The following is an 18,586-nucleotide window of genomic DNA, read 5'->3' as shown; positions in this document are numbered from 1 at the left end:
TGGGTCTTGGGGGAGTATACAGATGGTAAGAAATTCCACTTCGGGCCAGGCAAGCATCCTATCTAGCCCAGTGTTCTGTCTGTGAAGTAGAAGGTAGAGTTCTTCGATGGAATTGGCCTCATAGGTTAAGCACTCCAAACATCTCTGAATTCCTTTTCACACAGTGATCAACTGTGAGTTCGCATTTGCCAGTTTTCTTTTTTTTTTACCCATATGGGTGTCTAGGTTACAGTTCCAGTGTTTACTCTCCCTTTTCATCTGTCTGCATATTTTCATCTGTCTGCAAACAATTTCCCTGAAGCTTCGAGAGGAATCCTCTTGTGAAAATGTTCATATGATTTTATGATTCATCTTCCTTCCCTGTCCTTGGGAAAGAGTATGTTCACCCTCGGAGAAGGCATGAGGAATCATAAAACCAGATCTTTTCTTCCAAATCAGTTAAGAAATGTTCACTGGAATGTTGCTATGGTAAAAATAAAAGTGATTTTATGATATTCAAATGCATTTCCATTACCTTCTGAAAGTTCTTATTATGTCAAATGGTTACATTTTGTAACCTTTTTTTTTTTAAGATGGAGTCTTGCTCTGTTACCCAGGCTGTTGTGCAGTGGCGCGATTTCGGCTCACTTCAACCTCCACCTCCCTGTTTCAAGCAATTCTCTGCCTCAGCCTCCCAAGTAGCTGGGATTACAGGTGCCCACCACCATGCCCAGCTGATTTTTTGTGTTTTTAGTAGAGACAGAGTTTCACCATCTTGCCCAGGCTGGTCTTGAAGTCCTGACCTCGTGATCCACCCACCTTGGTTTCCAAAAGTGCTGGGAATACAGGTGTGAGCCACAGCTCCCGGCTGCATTTTATAACTTTAAGTACAATTTCTAAGGAAAAAATACTGTGTTGATAGCATAAACAACCAGCCCAGGTTAGGTGGTGCGTTAGCTCAGGGCAGCAGCCTATTTCACCTGCTTTCAAAACTGAAATTCAGGCCGGGGGCGGTGGCCCAAACCTGTAACCCCAGCTCTTTGTGAGTCTGAAGCAGGCGAATCACTTGAGCCCCAGGGTTTGCGAATAGCCAGGGCAACTTGGTGAAACCCCATTTCTACAAAAAGTACAAAACTAGCCACGTATAGTGGCACGTGCCTGTATTCCCAGCTACTCCAGAGTCTCAGGTGGGAGGATCACTTGAGTGCGGGAGGTGGAGGGTCACAGCGAGTTGAGATCATGCACTGCATTCCAGCCTGGGCAACAGAGCCAGACCCTGTCCCAAAACAAAACAAAGGAAACAAAATACTAAACTTCAGATTTCCAGAAAGAGGTGTGTAGCCTTCCAAATTGCAGATACTAGCTAGAAAAAACCGTGGCATCAGACATCAGAGGGAAAACATTTTCCCATTCTTCCCAGACCTCCTCTGAGTCTGGTGATACAGATTAAGTATAAAAATAACCCTTTGGTTTCACCACATACAAAGCCGTGGGGATACAGTGGTGAACAAAACAGTGTCCCTGGTTTCTACAAGTTTATTAGGAAAGCTAGACAAACAAGCAGATTACATCTGTGCATGAACTCCTATGACTGGGAAAGCAGATTGTTAAGAGAAAGCATAATTCAGATCAAGGAGGGCTTCCTGGAGGGACATGAAATATCTTGACTTTGCAAAATAGCATCATCCCCGAACATGACCTTTTCAACCTGGATGTTTCCACTAGGTGGAGCTACTGCTCTCTCATCCTGTGAGTCTAAGATAAATCATGCTTTCCCAGAATTGAGCATTTGGGGAAGTAAGTTAAGAAGCAGGTTTCAGAGACAGGAGTATAGAGCCGCCCCATTCGGGGATCCACAGCCATTTCAGTGTCAGGATCAGCCGCATCAGGGCTGTAGTTATCCTGTATCTGCAAACGCTGCCTCATGGCCTCAGTGCCTTGAAGCACAGCGAATCCAAAAGGAAGGGAAAAATGAGCCAGGCGTGGTGGTGTGCACCTGTAATCCCAGCTACTGGGGAGGCTGAGGCAGGAGAATCGCTTGAACACGGGGATCGGAAGTTGCAGTGAACCGAGATGGTGGCATTGCACTCCAGCCTGGGCAACAGAGCGAGACCTCCATCTTGAAGAAAATAAAAACAAAAACAAACTAACACAAAACAAAACAAACAAAACAAACCAAAAAGGGAGGAAGAAGGGGCCACTTGAACTTTCTAGTTCCAGCAGGGAGAGCCTGGAGGCTTAGCCGGCTGCTGCCTTTGCTTCTCACTGCCACAGGGTGTCAGTGTTGACAGATGGTCCCACACAGTACCATCAAACCAAGTGGGTCTGCAGATCCGCGTTCCCAGCTGCTGTGGATCTCTGAGGGAGGATGATCTCCTTCTTCGGGGCCTGGTCCAGCTGTGGGTGTCCTCTTGCTTGGGTTTCCAGGGTTCCAGTTCTTAGAGCTCAGTAGTTTGGAAGAGCTGTCCCGCAACGGTCTTCAGAGTAGGCTGGGTTACTTGGAACCCTTGTAGACTTGGAAACTCTGTTTGCTTTCCTTCCCAAAGGATCCACATCACCAGCGGTCAGGCAGCCCCTTCTCACTGATTCTTTCTTTTTTTTTTTTTTTGGAGATGGAGTCTCGCTTTGCCTCCCAGGCTGGAGTTCAGTGGCGTGATCTCGGATCACTGCAACTTCTGCCTCCTGGCTTCAGGCAATTTTCCTGTACCAGCCTCTGGAGTACCTGGGATTACAGGTGTGTGCCACCATGTCCCACTAATTTTTGTGTTATTAGTAGAGACAGGGCTTCATCATGTTGGCCAGGCTGATATCAAACTCCTGACCTCAGGTGATCTGCCCACCTCTCAAAGTGCTGGGATTTCAGGCTGAGCCACCACGCCCGGCTTCACTGATTCTTAAAGCAGGAAGGGTCTCACATCTTTCTTCCAGTATAATAGAGCTTCTGAGGGTAGCTGCCTTCATTGTCTACAGGAGGAGGCCCCACCCCCTAAATGGTTTTGATCATATTGTTTCTGAACATTAAAGCAACGGGCTCACGCTTAAATTGCAGCTACCTTGATTATCTCCAGAGGAAGAGTGGCCTTTAATACTCCAAAAGTTTATCGTCTTTATTATTATTTTTGAGACAGAATCTTGCTCAGCCACCCAGCTGGAGTGCAGTGGCATGATCAGCTCAGTGCAACTCTGCCTCCCGGGCTGGAGCGATTCTCATGCCTCAGTAGCTGGGAATACAGGTGTGCACCACCACACCTGGCTAATTTTTATATTTTTAGTAGAGATGGGGTGCCACCATGTTGGCCAGACTAGTCTCCAACTTCTGACCCCCTCCTGCCTCAGCCTCCCAAAGTGCTGGGATTACAGGCGTGAACCACCGTGCCTGGCCGTTTATCCTCCCAAGGATGGTCAGGGTGACATTTTGGTGTCTTTCTTTGTAGACCTGAGAAAGCGTAAGTTATCTCTTTAGTGGGACTTCTTACCATTGGGTTAATAATAATGTTTACCTTAGAGAATTATAGTTAGAAAGAAATGACATAATACTTTTAATAAACCAGCATGGTACTAGAGACATGTGTTCACATTTGTTGGTTTTTATTATTACACTGATAATTCTGGTGGGAATTAAGCACATCATTATAATCACATAAAGTCAAAGCAAGAATCAGAAATCCATGGTAACCTTGAGGGCCATCAAAAGTCATAGACGCCGTGCACAACTTTCCGATTTTTCTAGTCTTTTTCTTGCTCCTTCCCCTACTTTCCCCCGAGTTTGGTCCCTTAAGATTTAGGACTACTAGTAGGGTGACTAGTCCTATTAGCTGAGTTTGCATTGAGCTGAGGGATTCTTCAAGGAATGTGGGACTTTCAGTGTTGACATTGAGAAAGTCTCCTGAAAATGAGGACAAGTTGGTAACCCTAATCCCAGCGGTGCTCATCATGTGTCTCAGCACTCCAGGGTCTTCTGAATTAAAGAAGCAGCCAGGCAAAGTGTCAGGTTGTCTTGGCCTAGAAGCCCAGACCTTGTAATTCAGAAGAAAAGGGAAGGGGTCAGTTCTGCTCTCAACTGTGTATAAAGGGACAAAACCCACCATGTGTATTTCGACAATGCTCATAGAAGAAATTCAGAAGTGGTCCTTTTAGGTTAGAGTAAATTAAAAAAAATGACAGAGTCAGGAAAACATTATCCCAGGGGTCAAGGATGACTCGACCTCTGCCTACTGAACTCTTCCTTGTGCCAGTCTCACTAGTCTTATCTTTAGGAAGAGTTTTCATTATAAAATACCATTAAGGGTCAGGCACGGTGGCTCATGCCTATAATCCTAGCACTTTGGGAGGCCAAGGCGGGTGGATCCCCTGAGGCCAGGAGTTTGAGACCAGCCTGACCAACATGGTGAAAATCTGTCTTTACAAAAAACACAAAAATTAACCGTGTGTGGTGGTGCACGCTATAATACCAGCTACTCAGGAGGCTGAGGCACGAGAGCCATTTGAACCCGGGAGGTGGAGGTTGCAGTGAGCTGAGATCGCACCACCGCACTCCAGCCTCTGTTTCAAAAACAAAAACCAAAATAGACTTTTAACATATTTAGTTGTGAGAATATATAAGCATTTTACCAACATACGTGTACATCTTAACCGTTGTACGTGTACAGTTCTGTCACATGAAGTACATTCACATTGTCATGCAACCATCACCACCATCCATCTTCAGAACCCTTTTCATCTTGCACAGCCAAAACCCTTTGCTCATTAAATAGCTCCCTATTCCCTCCCTCCCCACAGCCTCTGGCAGCCACCATCCTACTTTTTGTCTCTATGAATTTGACTGCTCTGAGTACCTCATATGACTGGTATCAGACAGTATTTGTCTTTTTATGACTGGTTCCTGAGAAACACTTTTGAGATGACTGGTTGGGATTAGGAGCAGGTGGCACCACAACTGGCCCAGGCCTCTCATCTCCTTTTTCTCCTTTTTCCCTGTTAAACCAATACGCCTGTGGACACGAGGCTCTCATCTCTGCAGTCCCTAACACAGTGGTTATCAACCTTGTTTACACATTAGAATCACCTGGGAAAGTTTTCAAACTACTCTTGCCTGGACCAGATTCCAGGCTAATTATATCAGAATCTCAGGGAGTGAGGGCTTACATATGCATCGTTTAGAAAACACCCTAGACATCTCAAATTTGCAGCGGAAATTGCTGTCCACACCAAGTTGATGAGCTGAAAAGTAGAATAACTGTGGGTAAATCAAAAAGAGTTTAAAGTAGATGGTCTTTAAAGTCTTTTTATATTCGAAAATGTGCAAAGTCATGTAGTATCTTTCTACTTCTCAACCAGCAGCGTTTGAGTGCATTCTCCTATACCTGAGGGGAGCTGGGTGGACACTCTCTGGAGTGTGGCTCCCCCTGCAGTTCAGTTGTATGTTAGGACCACCCCACTTTAGAACCCTCTTAGTCACCCATGCAGGCGCTGGACATTGTCATTCCCCTGTCACGTGCATTCAACAAATACTTACTAAGATGGCTCACCTTTCCTTTTAAAACACGCAAGCCAAGAGATAATTAAAATTGTGCTCATTCCATCGACTTCTAAAGACCGTGAGATTTCTAAATAATTTTAAGGCCGAATGAAGGACACTGCAGGAATATTGATTCCAGCTTCGTGCAAGAAATAGTTTTCTGCAATGAGAGTGGTTTAATAGAATGAGGAGCCCTGTGAAAAAGTGATTCCCTTGGTCCCAGTGCTACACACTCGTAATTGGAATACTGACTATAATGGATGCCGGAGGATAAGATTCCCAAAGTAGAAGAAACTAGACTGACTTATGAGGCCCTTCTAGCTCCAAAATGCCATAATTTTAAAGCCAGATAGTAGAAGAACGATGTAAGATGCAGGAATGGCTTCTGAACTGAGAAGTGAAGCAGCTCTAGAGTTCTGATTATTTCAGCTTTCAGCCACTCCCCAAGGACTGAGTTATTAACTGCAAAATAGCCAAAAATGAACACAAATGGGTCTCATTATCAAGAAAATTCATTATAGCACATAAGAATCAGAACTTCTAAAGAAGATTAATTAGGGGGTTGATTATTTGCATTGCAGAATAATTCCTGACTTCATGAAATCATTTCTGGATACTAGAATTCCTGTGAGCATCTTAGTATCGATTTATAGATCCCCAATCACTAAGCCAAAGTGCTTGGGAGAGTAAACTCTTAACTCTAAACAACCAACCACCGCTCTTTAGTGCTTCTCAGCACTAAACATCTCAAATGTTTATTATTTCCTAATTGTCAAGGAAAACAGTATAATTTCACAACAGATATTTAGACACTCCATCAGAAAACACAAAACCTCCAAAAATTCAATGCATAAATAACTACAATTTCTTGAGTACTATAATATATCAAAAATGTCATTGTGTTTAATCCTCTCACAATCCTAGTAAAGCAATATATTATTATCTCAGCTTGGTCAAGTAATTTATTCAGGAGCACTAAATTATGCAAAAACCAAATTTTTCTGATTCTTTCCCTTACACCAAGTTCCCCAATCAGCATCTCTTAGAATAAACTTGCTCACAAACAGCTTGGAGACCATGTGCGTTTGGGTTAATTTTTGCCCTTAATATATTTTCAATATGTGTTGCCAGTGTTTAAATGTTAGATTTCATGTAAAGGTCTGAATGTCCTGGCTGTCTCAAAGAATCAGAAGGTCTGGAAGCCCTGTCCCTGCAGTCCTGATGGTGACAGGCTGGCTGGGTCCTACCACAGCAGGGGCTTGAGTTCTGCAGATTGTGCTGGTTCCCACCCCTCTGTGTTGCATCCACCAAAGGAAAGCGAGTGTCATCTGGGATTTATCCCATTCCATCCAGCCCTCATTGCTTAAGTTGTTATCTTCCTGGCACCTGTTGGCACTGCAACTGCAACCCCAAATAAAATCTCTCTTCCACTTCCCTCGCCCTAATTCTGATTCCAAATGCTCTGGTTCTGTATGTCTGAAACTCATTTTTGCATTGTTCTCATTTCCCAAGAGTAGTTGGGCTTAAGGAAAATTCATCTTAAAGTTGTTCTGCACACAAGTAATTCTATGACATTGTTTCCTCACCTGTTGGGAAGCTTTTGCCTCTGTACTTAATAGCCCATCTTGTTTTCATTTCTTCTCACTCCTGGGGAGCCAGGTTTGGTGTGGCTGGTAATGGTGGGGGAGGAAGAAACACTTTCAAGTCATCTCTGGGATGACCAATGAGCTATGACCAGTAAGCTGGGATCACTGACCTGGTGGAATGGCCTCAGTGAGTAACAGACTGCAGTGATGTGTCAGCTTTCTTATGGCACAGGAACAACCAAATCTCTTATATTTCAGTGGCCTGGTTCCCAATAGACCCTGCAGGCCCTACAGGTCATCTTCCCAAGCTGGCCCTTGATTCACATCACCACCTTCCACCCCATAATATTATAGAAGGACACCTAGTCAGACAAAATGATACAACTTAATTTTATTAGGACAAGGCTGGTGGGCACTGGAGTGGCACCATCCGGGGCCAGGAGAGGCACTCGGGAGGGGTCACAGGATGCCATGTGGGCACCTAGAAGCCACAGCTGCCCTCCACAGAGCGGCACTGCACCATGCGCAGGAATGTCTCGACCATGTCCATGTCCTTCCGGAAGCAGTGGAGCAGCCCATAGTTCTTGAGCAGTGAATCATCGTTGTGCGAGTCTGTGTCAAACTTGCTGTAGGTCTGCTTGAAGATCTGCCCAGTCCGGGGGCTGCCATCTTCCAGCCTCTGCAAAGTGAAGGAAGAGAAGGAGAGGCTGAGCGCTTGGTCACAGTTCCCTCCCTCCCTCTCTCATTCATTCATTTTCCTCCCTCCCCTTCAGGGTGTAGAGAAAGACCTGGAGGATTCACCAGGGGAAATGAAGACTAAGGTGAGTTCTCTTGGGTCAGGGCCTGCCTGCTAAAAAGAGGGCAGCAGCGTTTCTCTCCCTCAGCCCTCGAAGCCAGTGAGGTTCCAGGATTGGGGACCCCTGGCGCCACCCTCACCCGCATCAACGTTTGGATGCCTTCCTCTAGGTTCTTTAGGAGGTCATAGACATCGCTTTCCGAGGTGCCATACACCAGGTTGTTGGCAAACACACTCCCGAGTAAATGCACGGGCTCCAGCCATGACTGGATGAGCAACAGGGAGATGCGGAGCAGCTCTAGGTTCTGCAGGGGAAGGACACACAGTGGCTGTGCTGTACAGAGGCTCTGACCATGGGCCTCCCACATCCCTGCCTGGGGGAGAAGGCATCCACTCACGGATTTCTGCTGCGTTTCCTCCCTGTTGGCGGGTGTGGGAATAGACTCTGAGAAGCAGAAGGAGGCCTGGGGGTTCTCCATGATCGAATGCTTCTTTTCCTTTGGGATATAGGTTTCTTCCTAGGAGAAGGACCCCCCCCACCAAGAGGGACTGCTGGTCTCTATGCTGGAGACCAGCTCCCATTGTTACTTCTCTGGGAACCTCGCTCATCGTATGCTCATCTGCTGGCGTTTTCGCTTCAGAAAACAACCCTGAGTTCCTTAGTCTCCTCCCATGACTTCCCAGTAGGGGAAAGTCACCCCTTCCTGCCACCCCTGACACGCACCCATTCCCCAAGAGCTTACAAACTCCTGGTAGGTGTCAAAGGCCAGTTGGTGCAGGCGATGGGCTTGGATCATAGCGTGGTCAAAAAGCCTGGATAAGGGTACGCTTGGGACCCTACCAGCCTCTTGAAGCCAAGGCAGGCAGAGGAGGGCAAAAGCCAGGAGCAGGGATGTCCGGGAGCCTGGGGAGAAACCAGAGGGCAACAGAGGGAGCCAGAGAGCAAGAGGCCAGTGCTCTCCCTGCCCCAGGGGCTGTTTGTTTTTCTCTCTCCATCCCTCCAGGGACCAGGAACATTCTGATATTGGTTAAATATCTGGGCTTAGATGGCGGTACTCACATTCAGAAGCCCCAAACCTGAGGGTTAGTGCCCCCGTCCCATCTAGGGGGCGCCGCCTCTCCGCTCGGGACACGTCGTGTGAAAAGGGATTTTAGGGGTGCTTACCTGCAGCCATTGCAGCTAGGTGCGCTGTCCACAGGACTCTGAGTGGTTCCGGCAGTCGGACTTTGGGATCCTGGAGGTGGTCTCCTGTGGGTCCTTTTTATACCCTGGCCCCTTATCTATCGCTGCTTGACCCCACCTGTTTCTCTGTAAGTTTATGCATGGGGCCACTGACGCAGCTGTGCTAATGGCTAATTTAGAAGCTCCTCCCACACATGCTGGGATCATGCCCCCTGGCTTGTCATCTTTCCCTTCCCACTATCACCAGCATTGTGAGGGCTGTGCCCAGAGTGTCAGCCAGCGATACCACCCAACCTGTCCACTCTTTAAGGGTCAGGTGGGTGCCCTCTGGCAGCACGCCATGGTGGCCATCCTGAACGTGGGGAAGGATGTCAGGATAGCCAGTCTTTGAGACCCCTACCGAGCCCATCCCACTCTCTATCCTATCTCTTTCCTCCTCCTCGCATGTTTTCCCTCCACCAAGCAGAGAGAATGTGTGTTTTGAGAAAAGGCGCCAAGCACCGCCAATAGATTGCAGGGGTTCTGGGCACGATTCAGTCTTTTTTTTTTTTTTTTTTTTTTTTTGTGATGACGGTGAGTCTGCTCTTTTGTCGCAGGCTGGAGTATTGCGAGTGGCCAGATCTCAGCTCTATCTGCAAGCTCCTGCCTCCCGTGGGTTCACTCCCATTCTCCGGCCTCAGCCTCTCGGAGTATGCTTGGACTACAGGCGGCGCCCCACTCGCCCGGCTAGTTTTTTGTATTTTAGTAGAGACGGGGGTTTCACCATGTTAGCAAGGATTGGCTCGATCTCCCGCCTCGTGATCCGCCCGTCTCGGCCCCCAAAGGCTGGGATTACAGGCTGAGCCACCGCGCCCGGCCTTGAATTATCCACTTTTGCTGACTCCTCTGGGCCCGCCCCGAGGCAGCTGGATCAGTTGCTAATACTGACGATAGAGGGAACCAACCACAACACTTGCTCTCCCGCTTTTCCCTGGAGCCTGGGGGTGGTGGGGGCTGCGCGGTTTTGGGCGGCTCGGTGGGGCGTCGGGCGGAGGGGTGCCGGGGTTCGCGGCGGGGGGGGTGGTGGCGGTGGTGGGGTGGGGGTTGGGGTGGTCGCGGGCTCCTCCAGGGCGCCCTTGGGGAAGACGAATCCCGAACCTTCGGAGTATTACCCACCCTTGGACTGCAGCAGGGATACAAAACCAAAGAAACAGAAATCCTGGGGACAGACATGGACCACAAGCGCTTCGTCCTATGCCCTGAAACCATCAGAGAATCTGAAAGTTGTAAGAGCTCTTGAAGGTTTGAGTCTTTTCCCCAGTTTTGGAACTCAGAACACATCACGCCGAAAGATGCCCTGGATAAAAAAAAAAAAAAAAAGTCCTTTCTCCAGAGCAGGTAGTGTGGTGCTACTCAGTTATTTAGTCATTTTAGTTTCTTTATTTTATTTTATTTTTTTTGAGATGGAGTCTCATTCTGTCACCCAGGCTGGAGTGCAGTGGCGTGATCTTGCCTCACTGCAACCTCCACCCTTGGGTTGAAATGATTCTCCCTCCTCAGCCTCCCTAGTAGCTGGGATTACAGCTCCCGCCACTATGCCGGGCTGTTTTGTACTTTTTTAGTAGAGACGGGGTTTCAGTATGTTGGCCAGGCTGGTCTCGAACTCTTGATTTTAGGTGATCCACCCTCCCTGGCCTACCAAAATACTGAGATCACTGGTGCGAGCCACTGCTCCCAACCCAGTTATTTCAGCTTGTAAATCCCTCTGAGTGCAGGGATCCTGCCTGCAACACAAGGGGATCTTTGCCTCATTTTGTCTTTCCATAAGGGGCAGCTTGTTCTTTCTCTATTCCCAGGTGAGAATGGCCCAGTGGCATGGGGTGCCTTGTAGAAACCTCACAGGAGGATAAGATGAAGGCAGAATATGCCAGGACTGAGCCGCCTGTCTCCTGGTGCCCAGGGTTGGGGCTATTTCAATACCATCTGGAGGTCACAAGCATCAGATGCCCCCAGAGATGAGAGCAGGAAAGAACATCCTCACCTGCACTGAAATCATCCCCCGCTGAGTTTAAGAGCATCTAGCACTTGATGCTATAGAAACAGAAGCAAAGAAACAAGGAAACGTTTCTAGAAGTGGTTGGCTGTGGTGTTGGCAACCAACATTGAAAACCCACAGCCCTGTGGCCCAGGATGTGAATGCTGGGGCCCTGCCATCTCCTCCCTTTCAGAGCAGAAGACAGAGCTCCTTTTTCTGCCGTTCATTCCCGAAGCATTACCCGACCAGCATCCCAGACTCATCATCTGCTGGGAGGGCACTGGGCTATGGGCTGTTCTCCAGGGAGGGCTGTGGGAGTATCCAAGAGGGGTGTCATCAATGGTACCAGCTCTGAGAAAGCTGGGGCCAAGGGAGGGTGGAGACACCACTTTCCCCTGCTCCTTCCAGCACCAGCAAAGAGGAGGAGGAGCCAGGTGGGAATGGAGGAGGGTCCCTGAGCTCCAGGTAGCTTCTGCCTCCCCCACCATCCTTCCTCCAATGTCAACTGGGACAGACGGCACCCCATGACAGGGCCTTTTAGCCAGTGCTGGGGACTTAGATGTGGATTTTCGGCCATGGAAGAAGTCTCCAGTCTCCCTTAGGAATGAGCCCTAGCAGGGGCCCTAACTGGGGACCACTGCATAACTCCGCAGATAGGCACAGGGGTGGTGAGGCTCCCTAGACAGGTTACTGCCAGGAACACGTGGGACCAGCCAGGGCAAGGAGTGTCTCCTCTCGCCTCTCCACTTCTTTGACCCCAGAGTTACGGTGACTCAGAGGACTCCAGGAAACCCTGGGGAAACAACTTTACAAAGGGTTACCATGGCAACTATGAACCAGAGGAAAGAACTGAGGCCCACAGGTGTGGGTAGAAGTCAGTGATCCTTTTCTCTAGTCCAGATCTTCCCAGGGCCTTGAGCAATGGAGACCACATCCATCATTCATTGCTAGTAAAAAATCAACTTTGAATTAGACTTGAGATTTTCCTGACAGTACTGGGAAGTGGCCCACTGTTGGGGCATCACTTGGGGCCAGATCCCTGGCTCCTGCAGGCTGAGAGACTACCCAACAAGAGCCTCTGCATGGCCAGTGGGGAGAGACTGGGCTTTGCATCTCTGGTTTCAGCCTCAAAAGGCTCAGGATAGGCCAGACGCAGTGCCTCACACCTGTAATCCCTCCACTTTGGGAGGCCGAGGTGGGTGGATTATGAGGTCAGCAGTTCAAGACCATCCTGGCCAAGATGGTGAAATCCCGACTCTACTAAACATACAAAAATTAGCCGGGCATGGTGGCAGGCGCCTGCAATCCCAGCTACTCAGGAGGCTGAGGCAGGGAATTGCTTGAACCCGCAACATGGAGGTTGCAGTGAGCTGAGATCACACCACTGCACTCCAGCCTTGGTGACAGAGTGAGACTCTGTATCAAAACAAAAACAAAACAAAAAAACAAAAACCAAGACAAAAAGCTTAGGATAAAAATCTCCCCCCACAATTCATTTTGGTTCTTTTAAAAAGGAACCCTTTCCCCTTTATAATTTTGGATTTAATTGAAATTTCTTCTGTGTGTTTGGAAGGCCCTTTCCTATGGGGGTCCCAAAACCTTGACTTAAAAACTTCCCTAGGGGTTCTGTTTGTGCCTGCTGTGGAAAGTCGCAGGATCTGCTGTTGATCCTTAAAAGTGGGTGGGTCTTTTTCAGGCTTTTGGAAGAATCTCCTGTTAGGTCCAAGGACTTGTGGGGTTGAGGGGAAAACAAATTCACATTTTTTCGGAGTAGGGCCCAAATTAAACTCCACCGGGTTCTTAGGGGGATCGGCCCTTCTGAGGGGGGAACTGGTGGGTGGCTCCTTTCCCCACTCCCACCCTTTGTGATTTGCGGCGGGCACAACTTTCCCAACCTGGGGCCAGCCCTTCTGTTTCTTTTTTCCTTGAGGGATCAGGGGAGGCTGGTTTATCGTACTGGGGGGACATACTCTACCTTCCTTTTGGCTTTTCTAATGGTCCTTTTCTCTTGGAGTTTGGTACCGAGGGGTCAATTTTACTTCAGGCGCTTCATTGGATAAGGTCTTCAGGGGAATATTTATGTGGGGATTTTTCCCAAGGGGTCTTTCCTAGGGGAGGTGAGGAGATTATTCAATACTTCCTGCGTGTTCACCATTGTGCTTGGGCACTTTCTAACTGAAAACCCATTAGGATGTGAGTGAGGTACTGAGGGCTCAAGAGAAATTCAGGGTGGCCTTGCCTGGAGCTTCTCCCAGTTTTCCTAAGTGATGGCCTATTCCCAAAGGGGGCCCTCAAGGCTTTCCCTTTCCATTGCCCAAGATTCTTTAGGGGAACCCTCATCTGGTAAAGGATGGTGGCCCAACCTACTAGGTTCAGTAGGACAGAGGCTTGCCCTCGGTTGGCCAAAAGGCATAAGCCAGAACAGGGGGGTCAAGTCCCTGCCAAAAAGGAAAAGATTGTTCCATTGAAAGATGGGGGAATTGAAACAACCCAAAGGGGAATTTCAGCAACGCAAGAAATGAGGTGTCCATAGGCATTAAAGGGGAAAAGTTGGGTAGGAAAAAACAAAACCCCAACCCCGCGGTAGGGGGGCATCGGGTTTAAGTTGAAACCGAAAGGCACATTTTCTTTTTGGCCTGGCATATTTGTAATTTCATGGGTTTTTAGGTATTTTAACCAATCGTGTTTTTTCCACTTTTTTCCCCTGTTTATCTCGTTGGACCCCCTTTAAGCCTTGGCCCACATGATATGGCCCGTGGGGGGTTTTCAAGGGCCAAAGGGCGGAGGGGGGGGTGGTTTCAGGCCAAGAGAAAAGGGCCCTCGGAAAGGGCTTTGGGGGGAGGAAAAAGGGGGGGCAGGGCCACTGTGGTGTGAATTGGGGGGTTATTGTTGCACTGTTGATGATCTCTTGAAAACAACCAAGAAGTGCCATAAAACGATCTACCTTAACCCGGGACGTGGCTTAAAGTAATTTTTCACCTTTGGGGGATTTGGATTTCCTTCCCCAGGGAGACAATCAAATTGGATAGAAGAAAGTGAAAAGGCATCGAGATTTGTTGGGTTCTAGTAGTTGTAGGAAGTCCTTTGGGGGGTGCTTTCCTGACAGGGGTTGTTTTCTTTCAGCTTGGGAAAAAAATAGCCTCCCTTCCTTTCCTTTTGGGAACCTGTTCCCTTGTTGGCTATTTGGGTAGGAACATTTTGTTCCCCTCCTTTAACCAACGACTGGTAAAGTCTTTGAGGCTTGGAGATTGATTTCTTTTCTTTCTTTCTTTCTTTTTTTTTTTTTTTTTGAGACAGAGTCTTGCTCTGTTACCCAGACTGGAGTGCAGTGGCACGATCTCAGCTCACTGCAAGCTCCACTCACCCCGGGTTCATGCCATTCTCCTGCCTTAGCCTCCCGAGTAGGTGGGACTATAGGCTGTCTGCCAGCACGCCCGGTTAATATTTTGTATTTTTAGAGGTGTGTTTTCACCGTGTTAGCCTGGATGGTCTTGAACTCCTGACCCTGTGATCCACCCGCCTCGGCATTCCAAAATACTGGGATTACAGGCGTGAGTCACTGTGCCCGGCCTGAGGCTGAATTTCTGCCTTTCGTCTATTCATTCTTTCACTCATTCTTCTATTCGTGCATTCACCGATTCCACAAGTAGTTGTTGCCTATAACATTTGCCAGAGATTGTACCAGGCAGATGGGCATATCTAGATAAACAAAACACATGGTCCTTTCTCTTTTGGAGCTGACAATCTACTGGCGGCAGACATAATAGCAAACAAGTAAATATATAACAGTAAAATAGAAATTTTGAATTCAAAACATTCCCATGAGGTAAATAGGTAAGATATGGAGGGAGAGAATAAGCCAGAAGGTGATGGGACGAGGCAGCTGCCCCAGGCCCAGGAATTCAACAAGCGTCTACTGAGTGGATCCAGCGCATGAGAGGACAGTGCTAAGCAAAGAAGTCAAATGTCCACCCAGCTGGGCGTGGCCAGGTCGCCCATGCTGTGTCTGGATGTCCTCCTGCTGGTATAATTATTTTAAAATGACAGGACAGGGAAGGGCGCCATGGCTCATGCCTGTAATCCCAGCAATTTGGGAGGCCAAGTTGGGCGGATCACCTGAGGTCAGGAGTTGGAGACCAGCTTGGCCAATATGGTGAAACCCCGTCACTACCAAAAATACAAAACTTAGCTGAGCCTGGTCGCGCATGCCTGGATTCCAACTATTCAGGAGACTGAGGCAGGAGAATCGCTTGAACCCAGGAGGCAGAGGTTGCAGTGAGCTAAGATCGTGCCACTGCACTTCAGCCTGGTTCCCAATAGACCCTGCAGGCCCTACAGGTCGTCTTCCCAACCTGCCCCTTGCTCCATATCACCACCCTCCTCCCCATAACATTATAGAAGGACACCTAGTCAGACAAAATGATACAACTTAATTTTATTAGGACAAGGCTGGTGGACACTGGAGTGGCACCTTCCATGGCCAGGAGTGGCAATGGGGAGGGGTCACAGGGATGCCACCCAGACAGCTAGAAGCCACAGCTGCCCTCCACAGAGAGGCACTGCACTGTGCGCAGGAATGTCTTGACCTTGTCCATGTCCTTGCTGAAGCAGTGGAGCAGCCTGTAGTTCTTGAGCAGTGCGTCATCGTTGTGCGAGTTTATGTCAAACTTGCTGTAGGTCTGCTTGAAGATCTGCCCAGTCCGGGGGCTGCCATCGTCCAGCCTCTGCAAAGTGAAGGAAGAGAAGGAGAGACTGAGCGCTTGGGCACTGTTCCCTCCCTCTCTCATTCATTCATTTTCCTCCCTCCCTTTCAGGGTGTAGAGAAAGGCCTGGAGGATTCACGAGAGGAAATGAAGAATAAGGTGAGTTCTCTTAGGTCAGAGCCTGACTGCTAAAAAGAGGCCAGCAGTTTCTCTCCCCCAGCCCTCGAAGCCAGTGGGTTTCCAGGATTGGGGACCCCTGGTGTTATCCTCACCCACATCAGCGTTTGGATGCCTTCCTCTAGGTTCTTTAGGTAGTGATAGACGTTGCAGTTCAAGGCACCATACACCAGGCTGTTGGCAAACACACTCCCGAGGAACTGCACGGGCTCCAGCCACGACTGGATGAGCAGCACAGAGATGTAGAGCAGCTCTAGGTTCTGCAGGGGAAGGACTGGCAGTGGCTGTGCTGCCCAGGGCTCTGACCACAGGCCTCCCCCATCCCCACCTGGGGGAGAAGGCATCCACTCACGGATTTCTGCTGTGTTTCTTTCCTGTTGGAGGGTGTTTGAATAGACTCTGAGAAGCAGAGGGAGGTCTGGGTGTTCCGCAGGAATGAATACTTCTGTTCCTTTGAGATACAGGCTTCTTCCTAGGAGAAGGACCACCTACCAAGGTCTACCCTGTAGACCAGCTCCCATTGTTACTTTTCTGGGAACCTCACTCAGCGTATGCTCATCTGCCTGCATTTCTGCTTCAGAAAACAATCCTGAGCTCCTTAGTCTCCTCCCAGGACTTCCCAGCGGGGGAAAGTCATCCCTTCTTGCCACCCCTGACGCGCACCCATTCCCCAACAGCTTACAAACTTCTGGTACATGTCAAATGCCAGCTGGTGCAGGCGATGGGCGCGGAGCATAGCGTTGTCAAAAAGCCATGATAAGGGAATGGTTGGGAAGGCACTGCCCTCTTGAAGCCAGGGCAGGCAGAGCAGGGCAATAGCCAGAATCAGGCATGTCCAGGAGCCTGGGGAGAAACCGGAGGGCAACAGACGGAGCCGGAGAGCAAGAGGCCAGAGCTCTCCCTGCCCCAGGAGCTGTTTTTTTTTTCTCCCTCCCTCCAGGGACCAGGAACATTCTGAGATTGGCCAAATATCTGGGCTGAGATGCCCCCATCCCATCTACAGGGCTCCGCCTCTCCCCTCGGGACACATCGTGCTGCAAGGGATTTTAGGGGCACTTACCTGCAGTCATTGCAGCTAGGTGGGCTGTCCACAGGACTCCGAGTGTTTCGGGGAGTCGGGACTTGGGATCCTGGAGCTGGTCTCTTGTGGGCCCTTTTAATACCCTGGCCCCTTATCTCTCGCTGCTTGCCCCCACCTGTTTCTCTGTACGTTTATACATGGGGCCACTGATGTACCTGTGCTAATGGCTAATTTAGAAGCTCCTCCCACACATGCTGGGATCATGCCCCTGGCTTGTCATCTTTCCCTTCCCACTATTACCAGCATTGTGAAGGTTGTGCCCAGAGGGTCAGCCAGAGATACCACCCAACCTGTCCACTCTTTAAGGATCATGTGGGTGTCCTCTGGCAGCATGCCATGGTGGCCAACCTGAACACGGGGATGTCAGGATAGCCAGTCCTTGAGACCCCTACCGACCCCATCCCACTCTCTATCCTATCCCTTTCCTCCTCCTCACAAGTCTCCTCTCCACCCAGCAGAGAGAATGTGTGTGTTGTGAAAAGGCACCAAACACAGCCAATAGATTGTGGGGATTCTGGGCAGGATTCAGTCCTGAATTCCACTTTTGCTGACTCCTCCTGGGCCCGCCTGAGGCAACTGGATGCAGTGCTAACACTGACCACTAGAGGGAACCAACCTCACACTTTGCTCTCCCCTTTCCCTGAGCCTTGTGGGGGGAGGGGGGGGGCTCCCCCAGGTCCCTGGGGATGAAGAACCCAGACGCATGGTATTGCCCCAGCTCCTTGGACCTGCAGCAGAGATACAAACCAAGAAACAGAAATCCCGGGGACAGACACGGACCACAAGCGCTTCCTCCCCTAGCCCTGAAACCATCAGAGAATCTCAAAGTTAGAAGAGCTCTTGGAGGTTTGAATGTCTTTCCCATCTTTGGAACTCAGAACACATCAGGCGGAAAGATGCCCTGTCCAGCCGTGGAAGCCCCTCCTCTTTTTTCTCCCCCTCCTTTCCAGAGCTGTATAGAGCTTATCCAGTTGCCAAGGGCCTGCCTGTGCATTCTCACGTCAGACCTGCCACTTGTCTTGTGTAGGAGGCATTATTATCATCCCATTTCACAGGTCAAGACACTGAGGCTGAGAGAGACTGATTGAATGAGCTACCTCAGCCAGGGCAGCAGATCTCCACAACCTTGCTCTTCCCACATTGTGTCATTAAAAGTCCTTTCTCCAGGCCGGGCACGGTGGCTCATACCTGTAATCCCAGCACTTTGGGAGGCTGAGGTGGGTGGATCACTTAAGGTCAGGAGTTCAAGACCAGACTGGCCAACATGGCAAAACTCCATCTCTCCTAAGAATACAAAAATTAGCTGGGCGTGGTGGCAGGAGCCTGTAAAAGTGGGAGGCTGAGGCAGAAGACTCACTTGAACCCAGGAGGCAGAGGTTGCCGTGAGCCAAGATCGTGCCACTGCACTCCAGCCTGTGCGACAGAGCGAGTCTCCATCTCAAAAAAGAAAAAAAAAAAAGTCCTTTCTCCAGAGCAGGTAGTGTGGTACTACTCAGTTATTTAGTTATTTTAGTTTCTTCATTTTATTTTTATTTTTGAGATGGAGTCT

General features: G+C 49.2%; 2 protein-coding genes across 2 annotated transcripts; both read right to left on the bottom strand.

Moving 5' to 3' along the window:
• Positions 1-7,564: 7,564 nt before the first annotated feature.
• On the bottom strand, positions 7,565-9,054 carry LOC108536266 (somatotropin-like). The gene is made up of 4 exons (XM_017882883.1): positions 9,045-9,054; positions 8,278-8,393; positions 8,020-8,184; positions 7,565-7,762 (listed from the first exon to the last, which is right to left on the bottom strand). Exons 1-4 carry the CDS (start codon positions 9,052-9,054, stop codon positions 7,565-7,567), a joined length of 489 nt encoding a protein of 162 aa, XP_017738372.1.
• A 6,548-nt stretch (positions 9,055-15,602) lies between these two features.
• Positions 15,603-18,178, bottom strand: LOC108536240 (somatotropin-like). Its single transcript, XM_017882829.1, has 7 exons — positions 18,135-18,178; positions 17,654-17,765; positions 17,278-17,385; positions 16,639-16,890; positions 16,309-16,428; positions 16,052-16,216; positions 15,603-15,800 (listed from the first exon to the last, which is right to left on the bottom strand). The coding sequence occupies exons 1-7, from the start codon at positions 18,176-18,178 to the stop codon at positions 15,603-15,605; spliced, it is 999 nt and encodes a 332-aa protein (XP_017738318.1).
• Between the last annotated feature and the right edge of the window lie 408 nt (positions 18,179-18,586).

The sequence above is a fragment of the Rhinopithecus bieti genome, unplaced genomic scaffold (assembly GCF_001698545.2).
Source record: "Rhinopithecus bieti isolate Rb0 unplaced genomic scaffold, ASM169854v2 scaffold_12928, whole genome shotgun sequence".
Lineage (NCBI taxonomy): Eukaryota > Metazoa > Chordata > Mammalia > Primates > Cercopithecidae > Rhinopithecus > Rhinopithecus bieti.
The sequence above is the reverse complement of the archived record's forward strand: the minus strand, read 5'-3'. Positions and strand labels throughout refer to the sequence as shown.

Coding starts and splice junctions, on each gene's coding strand:
- LOC108536266 (XM_017882883.1), bottom strand. Junction 8,185..8,277: donor AGGAAACGCAGCAGAAATCC/GTGAGTGGATGC, acceptor CTTCCCCTGCAG/AACCTAGAGCTGCTCCGCAT. Junction 7,763..8,019: donor GCATCCAAACGTTGATGCGG/GTGAGGGTGGCG, acceptor TTCACTTTGCAG/AGGCTGGAAGATGGCAGCCC.
- LOC108536240 (XM_017882829.1), bottom strand. CDS start 18,178: ATGTGGGAAGAGCAAGGTTGTGGAGATCTGCTGCCCTGGCTGAG. Junction 17,766..18,134: donor GATCTGCTGCCCTGGCTGAG/GTAGCTCATTCA, acceptor TCTCTGCTGCAG/GTCCAAGGAGCTGGGGCAAT. Junction 15,801..16,051: donor GCATCCAAACGCTGATGTGG/GTGAGGATAACA, acceptor TTCACTTTGCAG/AGGCTGGACGATGGCAGCCC.